General features: G+C 40.8%; 2 protein-coding genes across 2 annotated transcripts; one reads left to right on the top strand and one right to left on the bottom strand.

Moving 5' to 3' along the window:
- Positions 1 to 4611: 4611 nt before the first annotated feature.
- Positions 4612 to 8759, bottom strand: LOC124147604 (growth arrest and DNA damage-inducible proteins-interacting protein 1-like). Its single transcript, XM_046518282.2, has 2 exons — positions 8285 to 8759; positions 4612 to 5054 (listed from the first exon to the last, which is right to left on the bottom strand). The coding sequence occupies exons 1-2, from the start codon at positions 8749 to 8751 to the stop codon at positions 4757 to 4759; spliced, it is 765 nt and encodes a 254-aa protein (XP_046374238.2). The 5' UTR covers positions 8752 to 8759; the 3' UTR covers positions 4612 to 4756.
- Positions 8760 to 14578: 5819 nt separating this feature from the next.
- On the top strand, positions 14579 to 20108 carry LOC124147597 (adhesive plaque matrix protein 2-like). Its single transcript, XM_046518260.2, has 5 exons — positions 14579 to 14679; positions 15189 to 15233; positions 17242 to 17276; positions 17895 to 17982; positions 19948 to 20108. The coding sequence occupies exons 1-5, from the start codon at positions 14664 to 14666 to the stop codon at positions 20076 to 20078; spliced, it is 315 nt and encodes a 104-aa protein (XP_046374216.2). The 5' UTR covers positions 14579 to 14663; the 3' UTR covers positions 20079 to 20108.
- The last annotated feature ends 4487 nt before the right edge of the window (positions 20109 to 24595 follow it).

The raw sequence follows: 24595 nt of genomic DNA on the forward strand, positions 1-24595 counted from the left end.
AGTCGTTGCACAACGGTTCCAATGCCATCATTCAACAGTCCTCAGGCTACTGAGCAGATACCAGCAGACAAGAACCACCAGAGATCGACCACGTCCGTGTCAACGTCGTGTAACTACACCACGTCAGGATGGCTATATTGTTCGTCGGCATCTTCGTGATCGTACACTTCCGGCTACCAGGACTGCAGCAACCGTACAAGGCCGACGGAATTGATCAGTGCTGACACCGTACGTCGACGTTTCCGCTCAGCAGGGCTAAGTGCTCGACGTCCATATGTTGGACCCATACTCACTGATCGACATCGAAATGAACGTCTGCGTTGGGCCAAAAGGCAGCGTCATTGGAGATTGCGGCAGTGGCATGGTGTGCTGTTTTCTGGTGAGTCCCGTTTTCATTTACGGAATGCTGACGGTTGACTGCGAGTGTGGCGTCGATGTGGAGAACGTTACCACAATGACTGCGTTGTACAGTCAGATCGATTGGGGGGGGGGGGGGGGGGGGGAGTGTCATGGTGTGGGGCGGCATCAGTCATAACCATCGAACAGAGCTCCATGTTTGTCGTGGAAGAGTTAATGCCCTTTACTACAGGAATAACATATTGGCAAATCACGTCATCCCATTCTTTCATCAGCACCAGGATATGCACACCTTCCAGCAAGATAATGCAAGAGCGCACACAGCACGTGTTTCAAAACAGTACCTAGCGAACAATAATGTGCCTCTGCTTCCATGGCCAGCCCTGTCACCCGATCTATCGCCAATTGAACATCTATGGGGTTACCTGGGTCAACGCCTCTCACGTCGTCCGCAAGTACAGAACCTGAGAGAACTTGAAGATACACTACGTCAAGAGTGGAATGCCCCAGAACACTATTCGCAGACTTATTCGTTCAATGAGAAGACGTTGCATGGCCTGTGTTGCTGCCAATGGCGGACATACCAGATATTGACTTTTCATTTTAACCCTATGTGTCTTCCTTACACTGATGACGTAATTGTAATTACTGTGTGGTATTCCTGTTTCCTTTGTCGTCTTTCTTAATAATCCGTCTATGTCTGTTCTAATCAAAATCGGTCATTGCTCAAGTTGTTTTTGTAATATTTCAAGATTTATTGCTGGTGCGTTTTCAATGCTGTTCAGTATATTATTTTGCACTGTGAAATGTTTATGCCTGAGAGAAATAATGTCTTCTCATGTCTGATTGATAAACTTGATGTAGATGTATACGTGAAAATAGACATGCTTGACGATGATGATATGCTTTCATTCTTTCTCGGTGCAGATGTCCATGACTTGACTAACGAACTTGATTACGATACCTGGCTAAGCATCATAATGTCTTTCTGCCACTTCATATGGAAGTTAAAGAAAAACTTTATGTATATCTACTAGATACCTTACTGCTCTCAAAATGTACATTGTAAATTATTTATTATAGCAGTGTATAACATGATTTCATTGTATATAGTCAAGTAATTTCATTGATGTATTGTAAATAATGTATTTGCCCATGTAAAATCTTCGGATTCAACTCTGGAGGAAATTCATTCGTTCATTCATTCATTCATAGCAAGGACAATAGAAGCCAGCTAGGCAATTAGCGCCGACAAAGATCAAACCAATAAGTTCCAAGCACTCGGCAGATAGGTTCCCTGGTCACGGTTCATGGCTGGCTGGGGTCTCCTGATGTCAATGGATTCTTGTAGTTTTCTTTGTCGCCAGTTGTTGTTGTTGGTAGACAGGACTTTGGTGGCTTCCCACATGATGTTATGGTTTTGGTTCTTCTGGATGTGTTCGGAAATAGCGGATTTCAGGTCTAGTTTGTAAATAGAGGTCTGATGTTCTTTGAGTCTGGTGTTGTGAGGGGTCTGGGGGTTTCTCCAATGTACCTCTGGCCACAGTTGCAGCGGATCTGGTATATACATCCTCGGGGCTTGGGAATTGCGCTGCTTGTGCCTCTGCCATTGGTTAGTACATGGGTCTTGATGGACTTGCCGCTAGAGAAGGTGGCATCTATGTTGGCTTTGTTCTTGATGAGGCGGGAAATCTGGTTAGTGACATGGCCTTGGTAGGGTATGGTACCGTACCATCTCCTTCACCCATCAGAAGGATTATATGAACTGAATTTCACAATAATACAATAACAATACGTACACGTATTTTCTGTAGACCAAACTACATAATTATATAGACACATTAACACACGCAGAATGAGATGAATTTGCAAGGTGAAATGTTATAGTAAGCAGCATCCACTCAAATACCGGGATTCAAGGGGATTACCCCTCGCTGCCAACAATTTTCCAGTTGGCCATTCGCTGGTCAGAAGCCCAGTTGTTAATTAGCTTATGGTGATTACGCGGGCTAATTAAAATGGCACCGGCTAGACGACAGAAAGTAGTGTTGTTTCCTCTTAAGAGTACTGACGGGGACGACACGCCCAACAACGCACCGTGTATCCTGGAGTCTATTGGTTACACCTTTCACTGTGCTATAACAGCGACCATAAGTCTCTGACTATAGAAACGACAGTTCGATACGCATGTATGCATTTCATCTGTTCATATCACAAAGACAGTAATCTCATTAAAATCAGATCTCAGATCTCGCTACCGAAAAACCTGAGGACATCCCATTTCATACTCGTGAAGATATCTGGGGTAGAATAGGTCTTCAGCAACCCATGCTTGCTGTAAGAGGCGACTATGCTTGTCGTAAGAGGCGACTAACGGGATCAGGTGGTCAGGCTCGCTGACTTGGTTGATGCATGTCATCGATCCCCAATTGCGTGGATCGATGCTCATGATGTCAATCACTGGATTGTCTGGTCCAGATTCGATTATTTACAAACCGACGTCATATACCTGGAATATTGCTATGCGGTGTTAAACAACAAACAAAAAACCACTCATTAGGGTCATGTCAGAACACCTTTCGTCCGACCAATCAGAGCGTCGCTTACCAGATCAGGAAAGTCATTGTAGGTGTGTCTTTTCTAATCATGCAACTTCGAAAAGGTTAACACGGGGTATATTGTACGAGCGCTTCCATCATTGTCGGCGTTGGTCAAAACGGAATTAAAGGGCCTTCAACAAAGTGATAAGATTATACTGGACGTGTTGAAAGGAGGCCCAGTCAAATTTTTCTTTGTTTGTTATGGAACACCGCCTGCAGCAATTTTCCATCTTTATGCTGCCGGTTTGTAAATAATTCAGTCTTGACCAGACATTTGATTGCCATCATCAGGATCGATCTCCACCTTGGGAATCCTATGACATGCATCAACCAAGCTATGTCACGATGTGTAAGTATAATGAGGTATGTCCCAGACACGTCCGAGCACACGACCTATCCAGAGTGAGTGAGTGAGTATGGTTTTAAGCTGCTTTTAGCAATATTCAAGCAATATCACTGTGAGGGACACCAGAAATGGTCAGCGAACACTTTAACCACTAGGATACCCGACCGCCGCCCACCTATCTAGAAAATCCAGAGTGAATCCGGAGTCATCTGAAAACATTATACACTCTAATCGTCATTGGCATCTGGCTATTTGTTATGATGTACAACACCTGATGCCGACCATGCTGACGATTTCTTATCTAAACATTGAACTGGCTCGATGCAGGTGAACAGCCATTTGATGGGATGGGTGGTTGCCCTCACTTTTTTTCAAGCCAAGTTTCTGATTACTGGATCCTGGACTTGTTGTGTTGGCCACGGGTGACCTGTGCAGGGCCAATCATTAACATTTTGTGTCTGCAGAAACCTGTTCCACATTGACACATCGAACAAATATTGGCTACATGTACATGTGTTCTACTAGTTGGAGGCGATATTACATGAAGTATATAACTCATTCACTCTATCAATTTGATGCATGTCAATAGCCCTTAGACTTTGATCATGTTGCAGATGATTCCTAATCATGTCACAAATTATGAAGGCTAGAGAGCTCATGTGTTACTGTGCATAATGAATATCAACAATACTAACGGCGCAGAGCGATTTAAAACCACCTTACCCACTGAAGTGTATTTTTTTTAAATTTTTTATTAAACCTTTCAGAAGAGTTGGGGACCCAGACCCCCCTTTTTGAAAACCAAATTTAGTATGATATAAGCAGTAAAATTGACAGAGAAGAGTTTGATATTTTGGACCCACCATTGCTATGCCTGGCAATCCTTTTCAAAGGTGGTCTTTCTTCTGACGACAGATCACAACATTCATATTGCATTGTCTCACTGCATGTCGTTCCACAAGCGATGTCACACAGCACTTCTAGACTAATACAAACATTCTCACATTCAGCAGGCATGGGGTGTTATGGACATGTAGTCTCTCTTACACACCCCAGAGCACGTATGTTTCTAATAAACACACCCCAGAGCACGTATGTTTCTAATAAACAATCACCCCCGTCCCTTGAGACCTACAGTGGGTACCTTGGTAGGGTCAGGTAATACGGGGATGGGTACCCGGGTAGTAAATTTGGACTCGTCCCAGCCCTAGTGTCTACTCCTGCTGCCAAACACTGTTGAGGATTGAGTCAATGAAGTTAAAAATTAACTTGAAAATTTGTCTTTACTATTAATAATGCTAAAGATCCTTTACAACTTTACAAAAACAGATATTTTATTCCACTACATTATATTTCATACAATGTACTTATCCAACACATCCACACAAATGTCTCTTTGAATATTTCAGTCCCATGTTAAAGTCCAGTCACTGTGAACATCTCCAAGTGAGACTCATGAGTCTTTCCTCTGCGCTTCAGCCTGTATTCGGGCCATAAGTTTTGCTGTCTGTGTTTCCTTCTTCTTCTGTTTTGCCAATCTCTTTTCTTCTTTAGCTTTCTCTTCCAACATTTCCTTAAACTTCTCATCTCTTGGGTCCACCTTGTAGCCGAAGTACGCCATGGCGTCATCTAGCAGCTTCTTCTTCTTCAGCTCCCTCTCCTTCACTTCCTCCGTTCGCTTCTGCTCCCGCTGGTGGTACTCCTTCATCCAGCCCTCCATCTTCTCCATGTTCTTGGTTATCGTCTCCACTCTGGAACATAGTCGAGTACATGAGACCACAATAAATCAACTACAGTAAACTAGGTTTATAACGAACACGCTTATAACGAACACGCTTATAACAAACTGACGGATATAACAAACTGCCTTTTGGTCCTGTCCATTTGCTGTATATATAGTTATAACGAACTGCGGTAATAAAGAACTAAAACTAGTCATCCCTTGAGTTCATTATAACCATAGTTTACTGTACTTGATTCTTATCCAAATGTTTAAAAAATGTGAGATGGGAGTAACTTTGTTTATTTTTTCCACTGATGTGGTTCTCATCTTGACAAGTGTATTCTAACACAGACATATTTTTGGAATGACATGCGCTGATCAGCAACGGATGCAGAATATTATCAGTCACAAATTAAACATAGCCACCTGCTGAATGTTGTCACACATGAAATATCAACTAAAGAAAGAAAAAAACACACCAGCTTTTTTACCTTAGGTACTTAAGTGCCAAATAATGATATACAAACTAATGATGTGAGGTTCGGTGTTTGGTAATAAAGCGGGAAGGGATGAAAATCTAATATTTACCATATTATGGCCTAAGCTTTATAAGTTATTACATGTTAACATATGGGTTAAATACATCTACAATTATCCCGTGTATCTTTAGATAATATAGATCTCATTCCACATGTTATGTAATGGAGAAATCACCTAAATTTGTTGATCTGTAGATTTCTCGAATCAAATGATTCGAGTGATTTCTCTGACTTAAACCATGTTGTGGTTGATGAATAATTTCGCTATAATTGTGCATAATGGCCTATAGTTGTGTCAGTTTCACCTTTTTAAAATATTTGCCAGAGAATTCCTGGCTCTGAATCAACTCCAAGAACAAATAGCATGACGTTTTCATAATGGTTTCAAGAACTTATTAGAACCCTGGCCTGACTTGCTGCCATGGCTTGTTTGATCACGTGTTTATGTGACCTCATCATGTTCACCATCTCTGTCATTGTCATCAGTACCCTTTAGGTGGGTGTTGTGATCTTGATGTATCAGTGCATTTTGAATGTTGATACAGTATCAATACAATTTTATGAATATTGATACAAAATTAATAACTTACTTCCACAGAAATGTTCACATGTATTAACATTACCATGGAAAAGATGGGCAAGGAGAAGGTAGACAATTTAATTTTAAACAATTGAATTTAAACATGATTGAAGGATCAACCTCGTTAATATTTAGTATTAAATTGATTAATTACAGATCGACATACTGTGACTTACAAATTAATTTAATAAATAACCAATATATCGAGACTTTTGAGTTGATATATCATTACTACAATTTCCAGGCAGTACCCATTATAACACCCACAGTACATTGCAGAGCTTTCCCAGAGAATTACTCACACAACAGTGTCATTTGATGGACAGCTATTTCTGGCATTATGAATAGGTTGAAAAAGAGTCTATTGTGCTGATTTGGGCCAGGGTATTTATTATAACAGAATGGAGTGAGTGAGTTGGGTTTAACACTGCTTTTAACAGTATTCCAGTTATATCACGGTGTGTCAGCTTAATGTTCCGCTAAACGCACAGGCTGGGGCCGCCTAAACAAATCTGCTGGTGGTAATGAAGGCCAGGAATCAATGCAGTACTTATGGAGCGGTGACACCAGTACACAGGATATTCAAAGCCATTTTATGCATGCTTCAGTGACATTGCCCAAAGACGTGAAAAGACGTGTTCTGTAGTAGGAATCTCACAAGAGGCCACTGGTAATACGATATGCAACCATGTGCACACTGTACTCGGGGGGGGTGGCAATAATTGGCACGTCAACATGATCAGGCAATTGACATTTTGAGAATGAATATTCTGTGAAAAGAACACCATAAAGTATGAGCATATTGATGTACTCACCTGATGACCTAGGATCTAAACGTGTTTAATTGGACATTTATAACAACTTACTGCTCAGCAAAACAGGTATGAGTGAGGGCGTATAGCCCTTTACAAAGTAACCTGCAACCTTGGGGTATTGCGGTACTTGTTATGTACGCTAAATTGAAGAAAATGCACTCACTAACTCTTATGATTATTCGTGTTCTCTATATCAGTTGTCACTATCTAACTATGCATATTTTATTGATAAAAGTTCATTATTTACATTAGTAGAGCCAAGTAAAAGCCGGGCCTCACGCTCAGTTTGACAAGGGTGAGAATTCCATCGTATCGCGATACAGGGAAAAGTTGTGTATGGAGGTCCAAATTGGACAAAAACAGGACATAATTCTACTAACCACTAAATATGATGATGCCAGATTTCGGGGATTTGTCCAGACAAGTGCAAAGACATCACAAGTAAGCCAAAGTATTAGACACAAAACCATTTCATCCTTTTTACTCGACGTTTTTGTGTGAAGAATATTAGGAAATATATTAGATTATAGAATCTATAATAGCCACTAAACGGGTAGATTTACCTAACCCTAATGATAAAGGGATGATTGACCGTAAAGGGGATCCAAGGGCTAAGGACAGAATTCGGGTAATCTAATAGCCACTAAACAGGTACCTAACCCTAATGATCGAAAAGGGGTGATTGATCGTAAAGGGGATCCAAGGGCTAAGGATAGAGTTCAGGGTAACCTACCCTAACACTAGGGATATTTGGATGTGCCAACATAATATCCCTAATAAACTGCATTCTTGTGCAAAATAATGAAAATTAATCAAATGAAAAAATAATATATGTATATTAGTTCCCATTTATAACCATTTTAGCCACTTTAATTACCAGAAAAACAAAATATAAATATAAATAAAATAAAAGTATAAACTAGTGTTTGCTATAAAATGCGCCGCCACAGGCTATATTTAGTAAACAAATATTCAAAACTCTCCACACTGCTTGGCGTATTCAATGACATTTCGTGTAGAGATGATAGATCACTGGGAGGAGCTTATGCACAGTATTGCACACTCGATGGCCCCTGACATCACAGGGTATTGTTTCCCCAGTGTGACTGGCAACAAAATACTACAAATTACATCATACGGTATTGTCACGTGTTTGAAAAGTCTGTGGTACTGTATTCTAAAGGTAGGCCCTATAATCTAGTATTGTCAATGTCATGTTATTGAGAAACGAACATGATAAAAAGAAACATTTTTGACATAATCGTATTTTAGCACATTTACAGTAACCACTGGGTAAATCAAAACCTGTGACACTGAAACCTACCTTTTAGCCATCTTCGATTCATCTGCCTGTTTGCGTCTCTCTATGTTTTTCATCATATTCTCAAGCGTTGGCTCCCACTCGTTCTCCAGCCTAATCTCCTCTCGCAGTTCACTGCGGGTTGGCCAACATTTCCGGGGGTCGAATCCAGACTCATTCCCGAACTTAGCATAGTTACGTCGCTTATAACGCAACTCCCTCTGATATGCTGTGCGGATCTCGGGTTGCAAGTTGTGTTGACGCTTGTAGAGGTTACCTCTCAGACGCGAGACATTTCTCAGTTTTTCGATAATGTCTTCACTTTCAACTACAGCTTTCTGTGGTTTCAGCAAAACTTCTTCCTCTTCTGGCGTTGGCCCTGAACTATACAATGCAATGGAGACTCTAGCATTCAAACGGACTTGTCTTCGTAAATAGGTCTGTAAAGTTGACAGTTTACTGGAACACAGTTTACACATGGACGTCGCCATTTTCGGAAAGGTCTAAGGGAGGTAATCAACGAATAGATATAATCTCACCGCAAGTAAAAGGTTGCGAAGACCTTATCGTGTCTATTATTTCTAGTAGAAATTGGTACTAGTTCTATAGTCCTTGCCAAACTGCCCAGTAGTTAAGGTATAATAAGGACTGGTAGAAATTTACCCTTTTTAAGGATTTTGCTACATGTTATCAGTATAAGGACTAGTGGACTAAAACTGTTAGTTTCTATCGCTGCTTTGTCGATTTATTATTTTTGTTCGTTGATAATGTCAGCTCCCAAGTGAACTTTTTAGATTGTGTACCCGTGCATGACGAATTGTTGCTTTGGAAAACTCGGAAAAAGACACACATGAAAGAATGTGTATTTTCAAAATCTTGATGATATTTTTGGAGAAAATGGATCCAAACAATACCAAAATAAATCCGTAGTGATTTATGTTATACAGTTAATACATGTGCCCCGTTTCCCCATCTGATATTATGACTAGTTATTATACCCCGCCACGAAGTGGGGCGGAGGATATAGAAACAGAGTTCGTCCGCCCGTCCTCTGCTCAAAGGGGACAAAGTTTCACAAAAACTATTCAAGTCAGAGAAATGAAATTTTGTGCACTTATTTTTCTGCTCATGATCTCAAATGGCTTCGAAAATTGGTGTTGTAAATTCATTTTTATACAGAGCTATGGCCCTTGCTCCGTGCTTTTCAACTTAGTGCATACTGCGTGGAATAGGGACAAGTTTTCTCAGAAACTACTGAAGTTACCATAATAAAAGTGTGCATGCTTATCTAACAGAGACTTGTCACGACGAGTTCGGAAATTGGTCCCGTCAATTATTTTTTGTACCTGAAAGTTTTCTCAGAAACTACTGAAGTTAGCTTATCTAATAGATACTTATCAAGAGCTATTTCTTTCCAGAGTAGGGAACTTTTGTGTGAATAAATTTCACATTTAATAAAAAAAATCTGATAGCATCAAGGAAAAAAACCCACAGCACATAATTTTGTGAAAATAAAAAAGTCAGCCACCATGTGTTGAAAAAAAAAAATCTCATCCTAAAAAAAGTCTCAACCATAATATGGCCATCCTCACCAATACAGAGTATTTCGTGAGCAAAGCCGCAATCTTTGACATAGAGGCATGAACATGAGACATTAATAATCATTTCACATCTTTCATTTCAAGATTCCATATCATGCAAATGATTGTGTCTTATTGACCCCACTTTTCCCGCCGTGATATGACTGAAACAGGTGTTGACTGTGATGTGAAATGCCAATTAAGCATCACTTACCCTAAAATTACAACATTAACATACTCGTATTGTCAAGAGAAATGAATTATGTATCAACATCATTACAAGTTAAGCCATGAATGAGGACAAAAGAGAAGGTGTCCACAGTTTGGAGGATGGGGTCAGTTGTTCAGTATTCGATCAACCATCAAGACTGAAATCATGAAACTCCCTTTAATCCTTCAGAATACCACACGTTATCAGTCAGTCTTGCGTATGTGCCCACCACGGGAATCAATGCGCGGCCCAACTCGACGATGAGAAGAAGAAGCGACACGTCAGATCACAAGAAATGGGATTCAACACAATTCTTCTCAGAGGGCCTGTGCTAACTGATCCTTGTAATAAGGGCGACCTAGCCGTGCTCTGATTTGACGGTCAAGGGGACCCCACAATAGTTCTGTAGTGATAAGTCTGGTGATTGTGCTGGCCAAGGCAAGATGTTTTATGGGACCTCGTGTTTTGTTGTTAAATCAGGGTCTGTCCTGTTCTGTTGCTAGAGTGAGTGAGTATGGTTTTACGCCGCTTTTAGCAATATTCCAGCAATATCACGGCGGGGGACACCAGATGTGGGCTTCACACATTGTACCCATTTCGGGAATCGAACCCGGGTCTTCCGCGTGACGAGCGAACGCTTTAACCACTAGGCTACCCGACCGCCACTCTGTTGCAAGAACGGCAGTACACCTTATCGGATAGACTGGTCAATATAACGCTGTCCAGTGATATCTCCTTCAGATATAACTAGATCTGTCATGACTTGGTTACAGATGCTGAATTGACAGGAGGAGCAATGATGCCGACTTGACAGGGCTACAGATGCTGCCACCTCCAAACGGATCGACATCTTGAATGCAACGATGTTAGGACGCACATTCTTCCATTTTGCCAGGAAAAGTTTGAATCTGCCCTCTCCCGTTAACACGACTCTTTGCCAAGTTCTGTTCTACCAGCATTGCAGTGTCAGTGTTACGTGCATCGGTCTTCTGTCCACTGTCCATCGGCTGACAGGATGACTGTCTCAGTTGATGACGCCACAGTGATAATATAATTCCTCAGATGGAGGATACGCGTGTAGAGTTTCCTGGGTGGTGCGGTGACTGGACAGGTCTGCCACTCCTAGGCCTTCTGAATCAGGTCATGCGCCTGGTGGCCATCAGTCGTCCACAGCCAAAACTCCTTGCGAGGTGGTCATGCGTTGCTCCTTATTGTATCATACCAACAGCCTGTTCTCTCTGTTGTAGGCATGCTACTGTCCAATGGCTTGAGTGTAAATGCACAGTACATCGTTCCTTTTATACCCTTATCTTCGTAGGTTGGCATGCTGTGAGTGCAGTCAAAATTTCACTTCAAACAAAGGTGCCATTGATATGAGTACGGTAGCAAGTTGTTTTGGTTGTGTTTGGGTGATTGATTATCAACCATTTTGTAACACTTTGTGGGTCTGGACCCAACGAGTCCAAAGTTCAGTTTGGTCACGTTTCCTCGTCAGTTTACACCAAGTTATACTAAGTATGTCCATCATCCACAATCTTAGTAATTGGAAAGTACACTCCTCGAGCAGCTGTGAGTACAAACATGTCAGGGTGTCCAGTTTTCTGCCACTGGGTTTTTGCTAGTAACACATGGACATTTGTTATATACAAAATGCTTTTATCATCGTTCTGTTTCAAAATCACCTACATATGTACTGTTTTAAAAATGAACGGTGAGAAAAATTAACATTCTTTCCATGTGTTGAATTTGAAATGTGACGTAAAAACAAACCTTGTGACGAAACAAAATGTCAGCCTCTAATAATGAAGACAGAAAACATGACTCTCCCCCCCCCCCCACCCCCCCCCCCCCCCCACCCCCCCCCCCCCCCACCCCCCATCAATCACTACCACACATTCTATTCTGATAAATACCATGGTCCCATTCGCCACAATCTTGATAATGTTGCTACAGTGGTTTCACAAAATGGTAAAACGTCAAAGATCTACGTCACTTCGGGTTCTCCTCCCGCATCGTGAACCCGCAACCAAACTCTCTCACTCATTCGCCACCACAGTTTCGTTCAGGAAGTGACGTCGCCATACGTGTGTGTAATTTGATTGGACCGCTATTTTAAACGTCGTGCCACTCGAACCAGGCTCAAAACGAAGCTTTAGTGGCGAGTATGTCCGGGGTATCTATCCGAAAAGAAAAGAGATAAACTGAGGAGCAAAAGAAACTATACCCCTCAGTTGATTTTATGGTATGTTTAATTTTACCACTGAAAAATATTCAGTTAGCCATATTATACTCTGCTGAAAGGAAACGCGAAAGTAAAATCGTAAATATCTGATAGTGTTGCCGACATACATACACAATTAATACCAAATATGGTCATTTCTCTGTGGACTGGGATTGATGTTTGTGGAAAGAATGAGGTACCGCAGAAATTTTGTGAAAAGATGGAAAAATTGCAAATACCCAACCGTGTGGGCCTGCAACAGAAACGCACCAACATGGCGTGCACGTGCAACATCACTTGTTCATCGATGAAAACGCTCGGTTTTCATTGGCATGCCATCCTAATCTTACAGCAAGTGAACGGCGAAAACATGCCACGACTGACGGAAGCCCAACGCAACAACGCAATCGGCCGGCAGCAAACAAGAGACTCATCTTCAGCTATAACCAGGGATTTCACTCAGCATCAAGCACCATTACAAGACATGGAACCGTTATCAGACACACGGGACAACACTTGACCTTCCCAGATCCGGTCGACCACGTATCACTGTTAGAGCACAGGACAGATTCATACCTCTACGTCACCTACGTGAAAGAACCACCACGTCCACCTCTAAAACTACGACAATACCAGGACAGCGAGGAACCATTTACGCGCTAGACGACAAGCTCGGGGTGTCATTTTGACGAACCTGCATCGTCGGCTGCGACGTCAGTGGTACAATGGTCACAGAGTATCGCCATAACTGCGTTGGAGACAAGTTTGGTTAAGTGACGAGTCACGTTTTATGCTTCGCCGTGCGGATGGTAGACGTCGTGTGTACAGGCGTCGCAGGGAACCTTATGCACGGAACTACTTACAGGAAGTAGACATATTTGGTGGTGGTAGCGTGATGATCTGGGTATATGGAATTTGGGTATATATTCAAAACTTGAACTTGGGATTAGTCAGCACTCAAAGAATACTTCCATATACACACTTAAAAAAAGAAAAACGCAATACGGATGTTTTTGGCCATAAAAGCAAAAAAAAAGCGGCCCAAGAGATGCACAATGAAGAGGTTTAATGTGCTATAGTGTGAGTGACAAATTTCCCGAATCAAAACGATCACAACATGGGTCGACAACATCGTCTACAACGACTGCATTGGTGTCGTCAATACAGGGTATGCCCTCAACTGCTATGGAGAGATGTCTGGTTCAGCGACGATGCCGACGTCAACCACCACCAAAGACGTCCTAGCAGTTGGCTTTTGCGTTGCAGGCCGTGTGGGGTACCATTCCCCAGGAAGTGATTCGCATACTCGTCTCTTCCATGGGCAGGAGATGTCAGGCCGTTATCGATTCCAACGGGGGACATAGGCGTTATTGGTGGTAGCTGACCTTCACCTTAGACTTTTCCTATGTACCGATAACTGAGATGACTACAAACACCAAGTGTTCTCTCCACAACACCTTGTAGGGTTCTTCTTATAAATGTTTTTTCCTACCCCACACAAATCTGGCTTTGCGTTTCTTTTTTTGAAGAGTATAGTTTTAGTATTTTAAATATATTTTGATTTAAACTTTTAAAAATTAAAAAACAACAAACATTTCGTATAATACACAAATGCTTATGCATATCTTAGCCATCCTATCTATATAATATAATAAAAATAAATTTGCTTTTTTTCAGCACAAATTTACAATATTTCAAAACATGGTAGGCGTCATGTAGCTGCAAATTTATTTCTTACTCCAGTTTTCAATGACCAACTTTATTTTCACACAAAATGTGTAACCACAACCACAGATTACATTTCATAAACTGTTGACATAACCAAATTTAACATTTCCTTCAATAACCCTAAAAAAAGACTTTGTATTATATACACTGAATTATGAGGACGGGAACACACTGCTCAATACCATTATCTGACAGTCGTTTTTGAATTGTTGTGTTTTATAGTCGAACCTTTTCATTATAGATGACCAGGTGAATAAATTTTAATAAGGCTTTGCCTTATGATGCTTTAAGCACAGAGAATCTGACAAAACCATGCTAGAATCTGGCTGAACTTTGAGACAGGTTCAGACATTTTTAATGCCACGACATTTTGGGATACGCTGTTGTTATAAGAGGTTTTGGCTACACGGACCGGTGTTATAACGAGGTTCAGTGCAATTTGTCTGCTATGAATGAAGACAATCAGTTTTACTCAAGTTGTTACTATCTGGAACAAGATCCACAAAAAGTATCGCAAATAGGTGTGTTAGAATATACACCACAGTTATCTGACAGATAATATTTATCTATGACAGATAGTAGGCGACGGCCACTGAACTATATTTGATATAAACTACGACAAAATCGCTAGGTTTCCACAGCTGACCAACATACTGAGCCAATATGAAGCTAGCCATTGGTAAGAGAACGAATACCGTGTTTATGAATCAGAGATTTGTATCAGGGGGGTTGCTGACATATAACAATATTTATCAACCAACAAATGTCCCCTGCCGTCATATTTTTCACACATATGTATGTATGAAAACAGAAATTAATATATGATATGAGAATGTTAATATTTTCAAACGATTCCAACTTTATATATGAACATATTATATTCTGTTCTCTGTCGTATATTTTGATAAGTTCCCCGCACGTGATCATATTTCATGAGTAAGGCTGCACGCTGAATGTCAGCATAACCAGTGGGTTAACTGTAACTTGCTGTACGGAGTTGTACCCCTTAGCTGTGTCCGGATCTGCTGATTGTTGAGTTGAATCCCTCATTCGCACTCATTGTAATCATTTGTCTGCCTGCAATATGTTCCTGGTCGCCACGAAAGCGATGAAAACTTTCGTCACGTTCGGCTTTATTCCCTTCCAAGGACATGTGTCTGTGACTGGTGCCTTGTTTTTGTCTTTCAGTTACCTTGCTTTCATTCTCGGCACTTGTGGCATCAGGCCCCATAGGTAAGTTTACCTGTAATCACTTGTCAGAGGAGGGGACGTATCTCGGTGATCAGAGTTGTGTCCCTTAATCCTGTCAGGATCTGCGAATCCGTAAGCATCCCAATATTGAACCTTCGTATGACAACTTTCCTCAAGCATTAACTGATATACATCGCGACACAACCGGGACTTCGACACATAAGAGTTCGACACAGATGTTCACCTGTATAGCAAATCCACGGATAACATACATCCACCGTTCATCATAGTCTAATTAATCCGCTGTACAGATCGACGTTCATGACGTCATATATTTACATAATCTGTCATAAAGCTGGACTATTGTGTTGCAACACGTTTTTTCTTTACCTTTTGGCAGCAGAATCTCAGCACACGTACACAGCTGACGTAATTCAAAATAAACATGTAGTTTTTATCAGTTTCAACAAAATCAGTAAATACGCTATTGTGTTACTGGATTTCCTGATCCATCGATGACTTGATTGTCTGGTTTGTTTACAGGCCATCGTCGCATGGCAGGAGTACTGCTGTGTCGGGCGATACATGCTTACTTTGTAATGCTTCCGGTAGGGACGTGCTTTTCCTTTTCGCATACACCTGGTGTCGTAACTGATTTTCAGTGGTCAATTCATAAAATTTTCACAGCTGTTTTTCCCTTTATGCCAAATGGAATCTGTTTCGGCGGATAATAAAGCTACCTATACTGTGCACACAATAGATTCTCAACTTCAAGTCTAGTTTATCAAAGACAAAAATGTATAAGAATTCTTTCTGCATGTTTTGTGAATAAAACAAGAGAGGCCCCTCCTGCAGAATCAGATACATACTAGGGTTTCAAGTATGCAAGACAATTGACTGAATATGAGAATTTTATACACCAAAACTGTGCCAAATATTTAGCCTTAGCATGTAATCTTTGCATGGTCCTCTGTAATTGTTGTACGACGGTTGTCAGTCATTGATTATATTTACAATGAATGCAAAAATTATTTTCGTAACCAACTTCTTTTAGTTTGTGTGGATCTTTCTCTCTCACGGCATGCCCAGTCGGTTTCCATCGCTGACATTGCTGTATCCAAACTTTACCTCGCTATACACATTTCGTGTCTTGAATATGAGAATAACGGAAAATCACGTCGTTGTCATGTACATTAATACATTAATGCACTGTCAACAAAGGAAAATGGCGGACATCTCTCCGCTATGACGTCACTGCTACAGCTAGGCCTCTAGCCGGAGTTTCAATATGTATATGCGCTGGTTGTGGGATCAGGGCAGTTATTTGTTGCTTTTAAGATAACAATGAAATCACATAGGATCCTTTTTGGTGTAAACATATACTTTGTACGACTTATGTTTTAAAACATTTTGATTATAATGTAGGTGTGTTTCTAGAGACAAGGAAGCGCCACATTTCAAGCTCCCACAAGCTCCCACCACATTCTGTCCATAGTTTTTCATTTAATCTGATCAAAACTCATTGTCACACACATATAGACACACAGAGACACACACACACAGGCAGACAGACAGACAGACACACACACACACACACACACACACAAACGAGCATACGAGCAAGATTGGTGTTTGTTAATGTTGGAAAAAATGCTGAACTGGGAATGTGTGTGGAGGGATGCAGTATTAGAATAGGTCTTCAGCAACCCATGCTTGTCGTAAAAGGCGACTAACGGGATCGAGTGGTCAGGCTCGCTGACTTGGTTGAAGCATGTCATCGATCCCAATTGCGTGGATCGATGCTCATGATATTAATCACTGGATTGTCTGGTCGAGACTCGTTTATTTACAGACCGCCGTCATATAGCTGGAATATTGCTGCGGCGTAAAACAACCAACCAACCAACCAACCAGTATCATTTTACATATACGCACATGCTTACCTTCCATTATCCCACACACGCGCCTACACGTGTGTATGTAGTGTATTAAATAGCTATAGAACTGTCTCTACAATATATGTCTACTGAGGCACCGTTCTGTGTTGCAGGTGACCCCGGTGTGAAGAGGGCTACGGACTGTGCAGTACGTTGAAGCTTCTACGTGTATACAAGTATAAAGCCACAGAAAATTAATAAAAGATAGTCATCGAGTTATACTAAAGGGCTGGAATATATAAAATAACACGTGGCCTCAACATGCCAAATTGGCATGCCTGCACCTACATCAGTACAACATTTGTATTGAACGTATCTCACAAAACAAATATGGTAGTAACCTATGTTTTAGTGACATAAAGCGATCCTGGTGCTATATTATGTCCCAACTCCTATACTATATAATAACTTGAGATTGTAAGCGTTTTTTTGTCGCCATGCTGTCAGGTGAACTCAAGACGACACGTGCATCAAGTCAATGTTAATATACATGACGTGGCGCCGTTTCCCTGTAAGGAGCTTGAAATGCAGATATTCCAGAGATCGGCAAAACGCCCGTTGCTATGAATGACGGCGGGGTATATTTTTCCAAGTAGTACAACGGTGTAGCAGGGGACATGGAAAACGTCATTGACGAATACAATTCAAGTATTTCAAATATAAGGTAAAATGATATGACAGAATTCCAATAGTCGTAGCGCTAGTATCTCTGCTGCTGACATGGTTTGGGCTGAGTTGACGCTGACAGATCATGTTATTCCTGCAGGCCCTGTCTTGTGCCAGTGACGAGATGTGTGTACATGAACTTGTGTACTGCAAGAAAGACCCCTGTCCCCGCCAAGCCGTGTGTGCCGGTGAGTGACTGCACAACATGTGGTTTTAGCCCTAGGTCAATGTTTATGCATGCTGTAACACTTGGGTGAATAACGACAAAGGGTGAGCTTTGCCTCAGATTCCATCTGAAATTCTGGTGGGAGGGGTCCCGTACTTTTTGTTAAAAACTTTACAAAGAGAAAAAAATGGTATATCTTACACACACGCACGCACGCACGCACGCACGCACGCACGCACGCACGCACGCACGCACACACACTAGCACAAAACAAACAAAATGCAACAAACCCAAATATACATCTATTAATGTCACATGAGTGTAAAAAGTGCCCCGTTCTATATATTCCCATGCCCCCCTTGATAAATGCGCATTTCTTACCCCCGTGCGATATTAATATATCTAGAAACAGTACGCAGCGACACAAGGGCCCATGGACCTGCCCATGTCATGACATCCCTATGTCTTTATCCATGTGATAGCGTTACTGTTTGTATCCATACCATATCATCACTATGTGTTTATCCGCCAAAGCATCACTGTGTGTTTATCCATGTTATAACATCACTCTGTGTTTATCCATAGCGTCACTGTGTGTTTATCCATGCTATAACATCACTATGTGTTTATCCATATTATAGCATCACTGTGTGTTTATCAATGCTATAGCATCACTATGCGTTTATCCATATCATATTATCACTATGTGTTTATCCACCAAAGCATCACTATGTGTTTATCTATGTCATAACATCACTATGTGTTTATACGTGTCATAGCATCACTTTGTGTTTATCCACAGCATCACTGTGCTTATCCATTTTATAACATCACTATGTGTTTATCCGCCATAACATCACTATGTGTTCATCTATGTCATAGCATCACTATGTGTTTATCCATGGCATCACTATGTGTTTATACGTGTCATAGCATCACTTTGTGTTTATCAATAGCATCACCGTGTGTTTATCCATGGCATCACTATGTGTATATACGTGTCATAGCATCACCATGTGTTTATCATAGCATCACCATGTGTTTATCTATAGCATCACTATGTGTTTATCCGTGTCATAGCATCACTATGTGTTCATCTATGTCATAGCATCACCATATGTTTATCATAGCATCACTATGTGTTTATCCATGACATAGCATCAGTATGTGTTTATCCATGGCATCATTATGTGTTTATACGTTACAATCTGTTTATCTGTGTCATAGCATTACTATGTGTTTATTCATGACATAGCTTCACCATGTGTTTATTCATGACATAGCATCACTGTTTATCCGTGTTTCAGCGTTACTCTGTGTTTATCCATATCATAGCATCAATGCGTTTATTCGTGTCAAAACATCGCAATGTGTTTATATATATCATATCACCAATTTGTGTTTATCTATTGCATCACTGTTTATCCATGTCTTAGCGTTACTATGTGTTTATCCGTCATAGCGTTACTATGTGTTTATCCATATCATAGCATCACTGTTTATCTGTGTCATACCATCACCATGTGTTCATTTATATTATATCATCAATTTGTGTTTATCCATATCATTACTGTGTTTATCCGTGTCACATCATTAGTGTGTTTATCCATGTCATAGCATCATAGCGTTCATCTATATTATATCACCAATTTGTGTTTATCCATAGCATTACTGTGTTTATCCGTGTCACAGCATTACTGTGTTTATCCGTGTCACATCATTACTGTGTTTATCCATGTCATAGCATCACAGCGTTCATCTATATTATATCACCAATTTGTGTTTATCCATAGCATTACTGTGTTTATCCGTGTCACATCATTACTGTGTTTATCCATGTCATAGCATCACAGCGTTCATCTATATTATATCACCAATTTGTGTTTATCCATAGCATTACTGTGTTTATCCGTGTCACAGCATTACTGTGTTTATCCGTGTCATAGCACCACCATATGTTTATCCATGTCATAACATCTGTTTGCAGCTAAAGACAGCCACATCTGCAGATACAAGCCGTGTGAGAACGGAGGGGTCTGTTTCCCAGACACGACGCTGGGTTACACGTGCTCTTGTCTTCCCGGCTATGTTGGAGTTACTTGTGAAGCTCACGTGTAAATGACAATTTGAAATAAATATTAAGTTAGATTTAAGTATTTCTAAATGAACTATTTGTATGTGGACATCCTCACGCACGCTGATACCTGATTTATGACTAGGTTTCACATCACGACCGCCACCTGTTCATGCTTTCAGCAAATTCCGAGACAGCCTCTGTGGTCTAGTGGATAGTGCGCCAGGCCGGAGAATTGAAGGTCGGGGTTCGATCCACGGCGCGTTATACCAACCGATGTTAAAAGATGGTACTTGTTGTTACCCTGTCTGGCGATCGGCATTACAGGGATAAAGCACAGACTGTCGGTTCGGGAGACAGTATACTGTGTCTGAATGGGGTATTCATGTTAAACTGTGGCATGGTATTTAAGTAGGCTCGGTTTATAAAACCCTCATTAGTCCGGAATAGTACCAGGAGCCACCGAAACACCGACACACATGTCGCTATAATTGCAATAATCCAGTCTCCTACCCAGAGTTCCTTGCGGCCAGCCTAGCACCTCTGCCACAGACCAGGGACATATTACGATTCGTCACATCTTGTTCAAGATACGAGGGCTGGTCAAAAAGTTTTAAGCCTGACTAACTTTCAACTATTGGCCATAAGAAAGTGAACTAGTCAATAAGGAGATAAACCTACTGTGTTTTGAAATGTGATGTAGTCCCACTGTAGAGGAGATACCTCTTTCTTTTAATTGGGAACCGAGCGCATAGGGCAGGAGGGAAGGGAGGGCACCGGAAGAAATTAAGACAAGAAAAAACACGAAAAAATCGGTGAATGGTGCGGGTGCTAGGTCTCTGTCGGACACTCGCCACCCAAGAACATATCACAGATGTCAGGGGACTTAGCGGGCCAGTCCTATGTCCCTATGCCTTCTCGGCGGAGATAAACCGTGACGACTTGGGCACGATGTTGTCTGGCATTGTTGTCATGCAGTTCAAAGTTTCTATTGATAATTCTAGCGTATGGAGCAACGACAGTACGCAAAAGTTCAACATATGGCTGGCCAATCAAATGTCAACTCACAATAACCAAATCAGTTCGCCTGTCATGTGTGATATCGCCCTACACCATGCCACTACCGCCCCCCTACCGTTCATGGTCAAGAATTGTTGTCCGACAAACCTCTTGCTGTAACGTCGCCAACCACGTTTTCTGCAATTTGTGATTGGCGCACAGTCCGTCCCTGGTGTTGCCTCGCCTACCCAACTTTGCCGCCAAGGTGAGCTCTGAAGGCCACACCCTCACAGAACACCTTGCTTTCAGGAGGGCTGCATAAAGCCGGTTTTTAACCGTAAATGTTAAAATTCGCCTTCCTGGTATTGTTCGAAATTATCTTTTGATAACAGGAGCAGATTTGGATATATTGCGTAGTGCAATTAATATATATAATGAGACGATCTTGTCTTGGTGTCGCTTTTAAGTTCTCCCACGCTAAGGTATCATTGCACTCCATATTGTCTGTTCCGTCTCGGAGGCTTTTTTAAGCGTGTGCTTAGCTCAATTGCATTAGTGAGTTTCTCTATAGGCGCACACACTTTGGCGTCTGTGTACACGTTCATGCATGGTGTCAAAGTTCATTCTGATATGGCAACACCTCCTGTTGCACCTCAACCTCAACGAAAGCTGCATTCTAATGATTAGTTCCCCTATTATACCTCTGTAGTACATTGTTGTGACTGTTGCCACATCTAGGTTCGAGCATGCTTGGAGCGTTATCATTTGTGTACAGTATTTTATGACAATGAGGAACGAACAGCTGTCAGCTGTTGAGCTAGATCTTACCTTTGTCCATAAAATGCTCTATCAATGAACAGGTTAGGGCAGTCTGACTGTGGAAGATATTTACTTTATGAACATATCTAGATTATGTTAAAAAAGCAAGTCACGCAGCCCTATTCCGTGTGAAAATCAGTATCAGGGGAAAACACCCATTAGACCCGAGAAATGTATTGTGTAAAAAAAGATTTAAGTTTTAGAGGAGATACATACACATAAAAAAAGTTAACCACTCCTTAATATTATGTGTGATAATACACTACTTTAATGCTTAATGTTGATTGCAATACTAATTATGATATAAATGTTGTTTTGTCCGAATAATTTGACCGTTCATGCCTGATGGTGACGTCCCAATTCCCCGTGTTTTGCACGTGCATCATGCCTCCCTAGCACTCAGCAAAAGACAGTAAGTCCACACAGCAAATACTGGCACTGAAAACAGTGTAAACTGATTTGTGTAGTCGTCAAGTGTGTAAATGGCAAGGAGGAGATTATGTGAAGCACTTAGATGGAGAATCATCGGTATGCATGCCGCAGGGATGTCTTTCAAGGTGATTGGACGTCAACTGCGTTACCATTACTCAGTAATCAGCCGACTAGTACGAAAACAAGTCCAAACCAATTCAGTAAAGGGACTGCACTGTACAGAAATCCCTCCTGTGACGTCGGGACTTGAAAACAGGATATTACTGCACTAATCACTACTACAACGTCATCGGAGACTGCGATTACAATGGTTTGTTTGTTTGTTTGTTTGTTGTTTAACGCCGCACTAAGCAATACTCCAACTATATTACGGCGGTCTGTGACAGCTGTGACTGCATATTTGTCAAACAACGCCATTGCAACTCTACCATGGCCTCCAATGAGTCCCGATCTTAACCCCACAGAGCACATTTGGGACATTCTTGGGCGTAGAGTGCAGGCAATGGACCCTCCACCATACAATCCTGATCAATTTGGCAGCAGCTTTGCATCACGAATGGGCGCTATTCCCCCTTGAGATGATCCGACGTCTGACTGGAGGGATGAGGAGAAGGGTCGAGGCTGTCATCCGGGTACGCGGTGGCCCCACCTGTTATTAAACCTTTTGACACGCGAATGTCATTAATGGACGTTAATACACATTTTTATTCATTATGAGCAATAATTTATCGTTGCCCCAAATTAGCGGTGCAAAACTCATAGAGGGTGTTGTGTTGTTTTTAAAAACTGTACTGGTGTTTGGGCAACCATATCTCAATTAAAATTTCATTCTGGCTCAAAATTGTTTTAATTTTTTTGTTCTCAGATGATTCCTCTTTACAAACATAATGTTTCTCCAACTCTGTCCATTTTATCATTATCGTGATTCTTATTAACTATACAGAAAACTTCTGGGGGCTGCTTAACTATTTTTATGTGTATATATGTTAGTGTATCAACAGGTCAGAAAGACGCTTTCCTTCGGAAGTCCTAGAATGGGAGTATTCTGCCCCATCCATAAAACCATTGCAAGTGTTAAATCTGCATGACCTGATTGTGTCGGACGCTCATTAACTATTTGGGAATCAGTACATTGAAAGACCAATGGTTTATTTTTTTTATCTATTTCATTGGTCATTGGCCAAGTTAAAATGGGTTTTATTTACCAGTCATTAAACTATCAGTATCTAATGGGGACACTTAATGATTAGGATTTTGATTTATGTCCTTAAAGCTATTATGTCTTTTATTATCCGACAAATCCTTAAAAGCAAACAAGCACTTATTGCTGTTTGACATTTGTATGACTACTGCCATCAGTAGAACTGATTTCATCTTGTGAATCTTTTTTGAATGCTTCATTTTAAGAATTCATGAAAATGATTTATGAAAGATTGAATAGACATAATGGTAACTTATGAAACACATTATCTCAGGAACTAAATATGATCAATATAGCAATTTAGCTATTGTATGATTGGTGCGTTATAAAGGTTATACAATATAATATACCGTAAACGTATCCTACATAAACATTTACATATACACCATGAAAATATGTACACACGTTTGAACCAGAACACAGAAATACAAGCATACAGTCAAAATGCTACCTTGCCGGGCATCCGTTGTCTGTATGTGTAGTTTATAGAGTGATTAATGAACGGAGAAATGTATATTTAGTTTGATTCAAACAATGATATGAAATTATATTTGTTTCTGTAATTACATTACAATATTTCAGTCAAAATCCATACATAGAATTTACAAACAAATATATCATGACAGTTTGTTATGGTATCAGTAATTTGTATTTTTTATAACCTAAATTACTTTTTGTAAAATAACAGAAAAATAATGGACATGAACAAAAATCTATATTTATAATATTTGTAGTTTGCTTTTTTACTGTATTGTAGCGTGAAAACGTACAGAGATGCTTTTTTCATAGTTGACTATACACCAGCTAGAGCATGTCGTTGAATATAAATGATGTTTGTTTGTTGTTTAACGCCGCACTTAGCAATGTCCTAGCTAAATGGCGGCGGTCTGTAAATAATCGAGTTTGGGCCAGACAACCCAGTGATTAACATCATGAGCATCGATCCACGCAATTGAGATACGATGACATGCATCAACCAAGTCAGCGAGCCTGACCACCTGATCCCGTTAGTCGCCTCTTACGACAAGCATTGTTACCTTTTATGGCAAGCATGGGTTGCTGAAGGCCTATTCTACCCCGAATCTTCACGGGTCCTTGTATTTAACATTG

Source organism: Haliotis rufescens, unplaced genomic scaffold, assembly GCF_023055435.1.
Source record: "Haliotis rufescens isolate VD_foot unplaced genomic scaffold, xgHalRufe1.0.p SCAF_2, whole genome shotgun sequence".
NCBI lineage: Eukaryota > Metazoa > Mollusca > Gastropoda > Lepetellida > Haliotidae > Haliotis > Haliotis rufescens.

Coding starts and splice junctions, on each gene's coding strand:
- LOC124147604 (XM_046518282.2), bottom strand. CDS start 8,751: ATGGCGACGTCCATGTGTAAACTGTGTTCCAGTAAACTGTCAACTTTA. Junction 5,055..8,284: donor GAATCGAAGATGGCTAAAAG/GTAGGTTTCAGT, acceptor ACTATGTTCCAG/AGTGGAGACGATAACCAAGA.
- LOC124147597 (XM_046518260.2), top strand. Junction 15,234..17,241: donor TGTGGCATCAGGCCCCATAG/GTAAGTTTACCT, acceptor TCTGTGTTGCAG/GTGACCCCGGTGTGAAGAGG. Junction 17,983..19,947: donor CCGCCAAGCCGTGTGTGCCG/GTGAGTGACTGC, acceptor ATCTGTTTGCAG/CTAAAGACAGCCACATCTGC.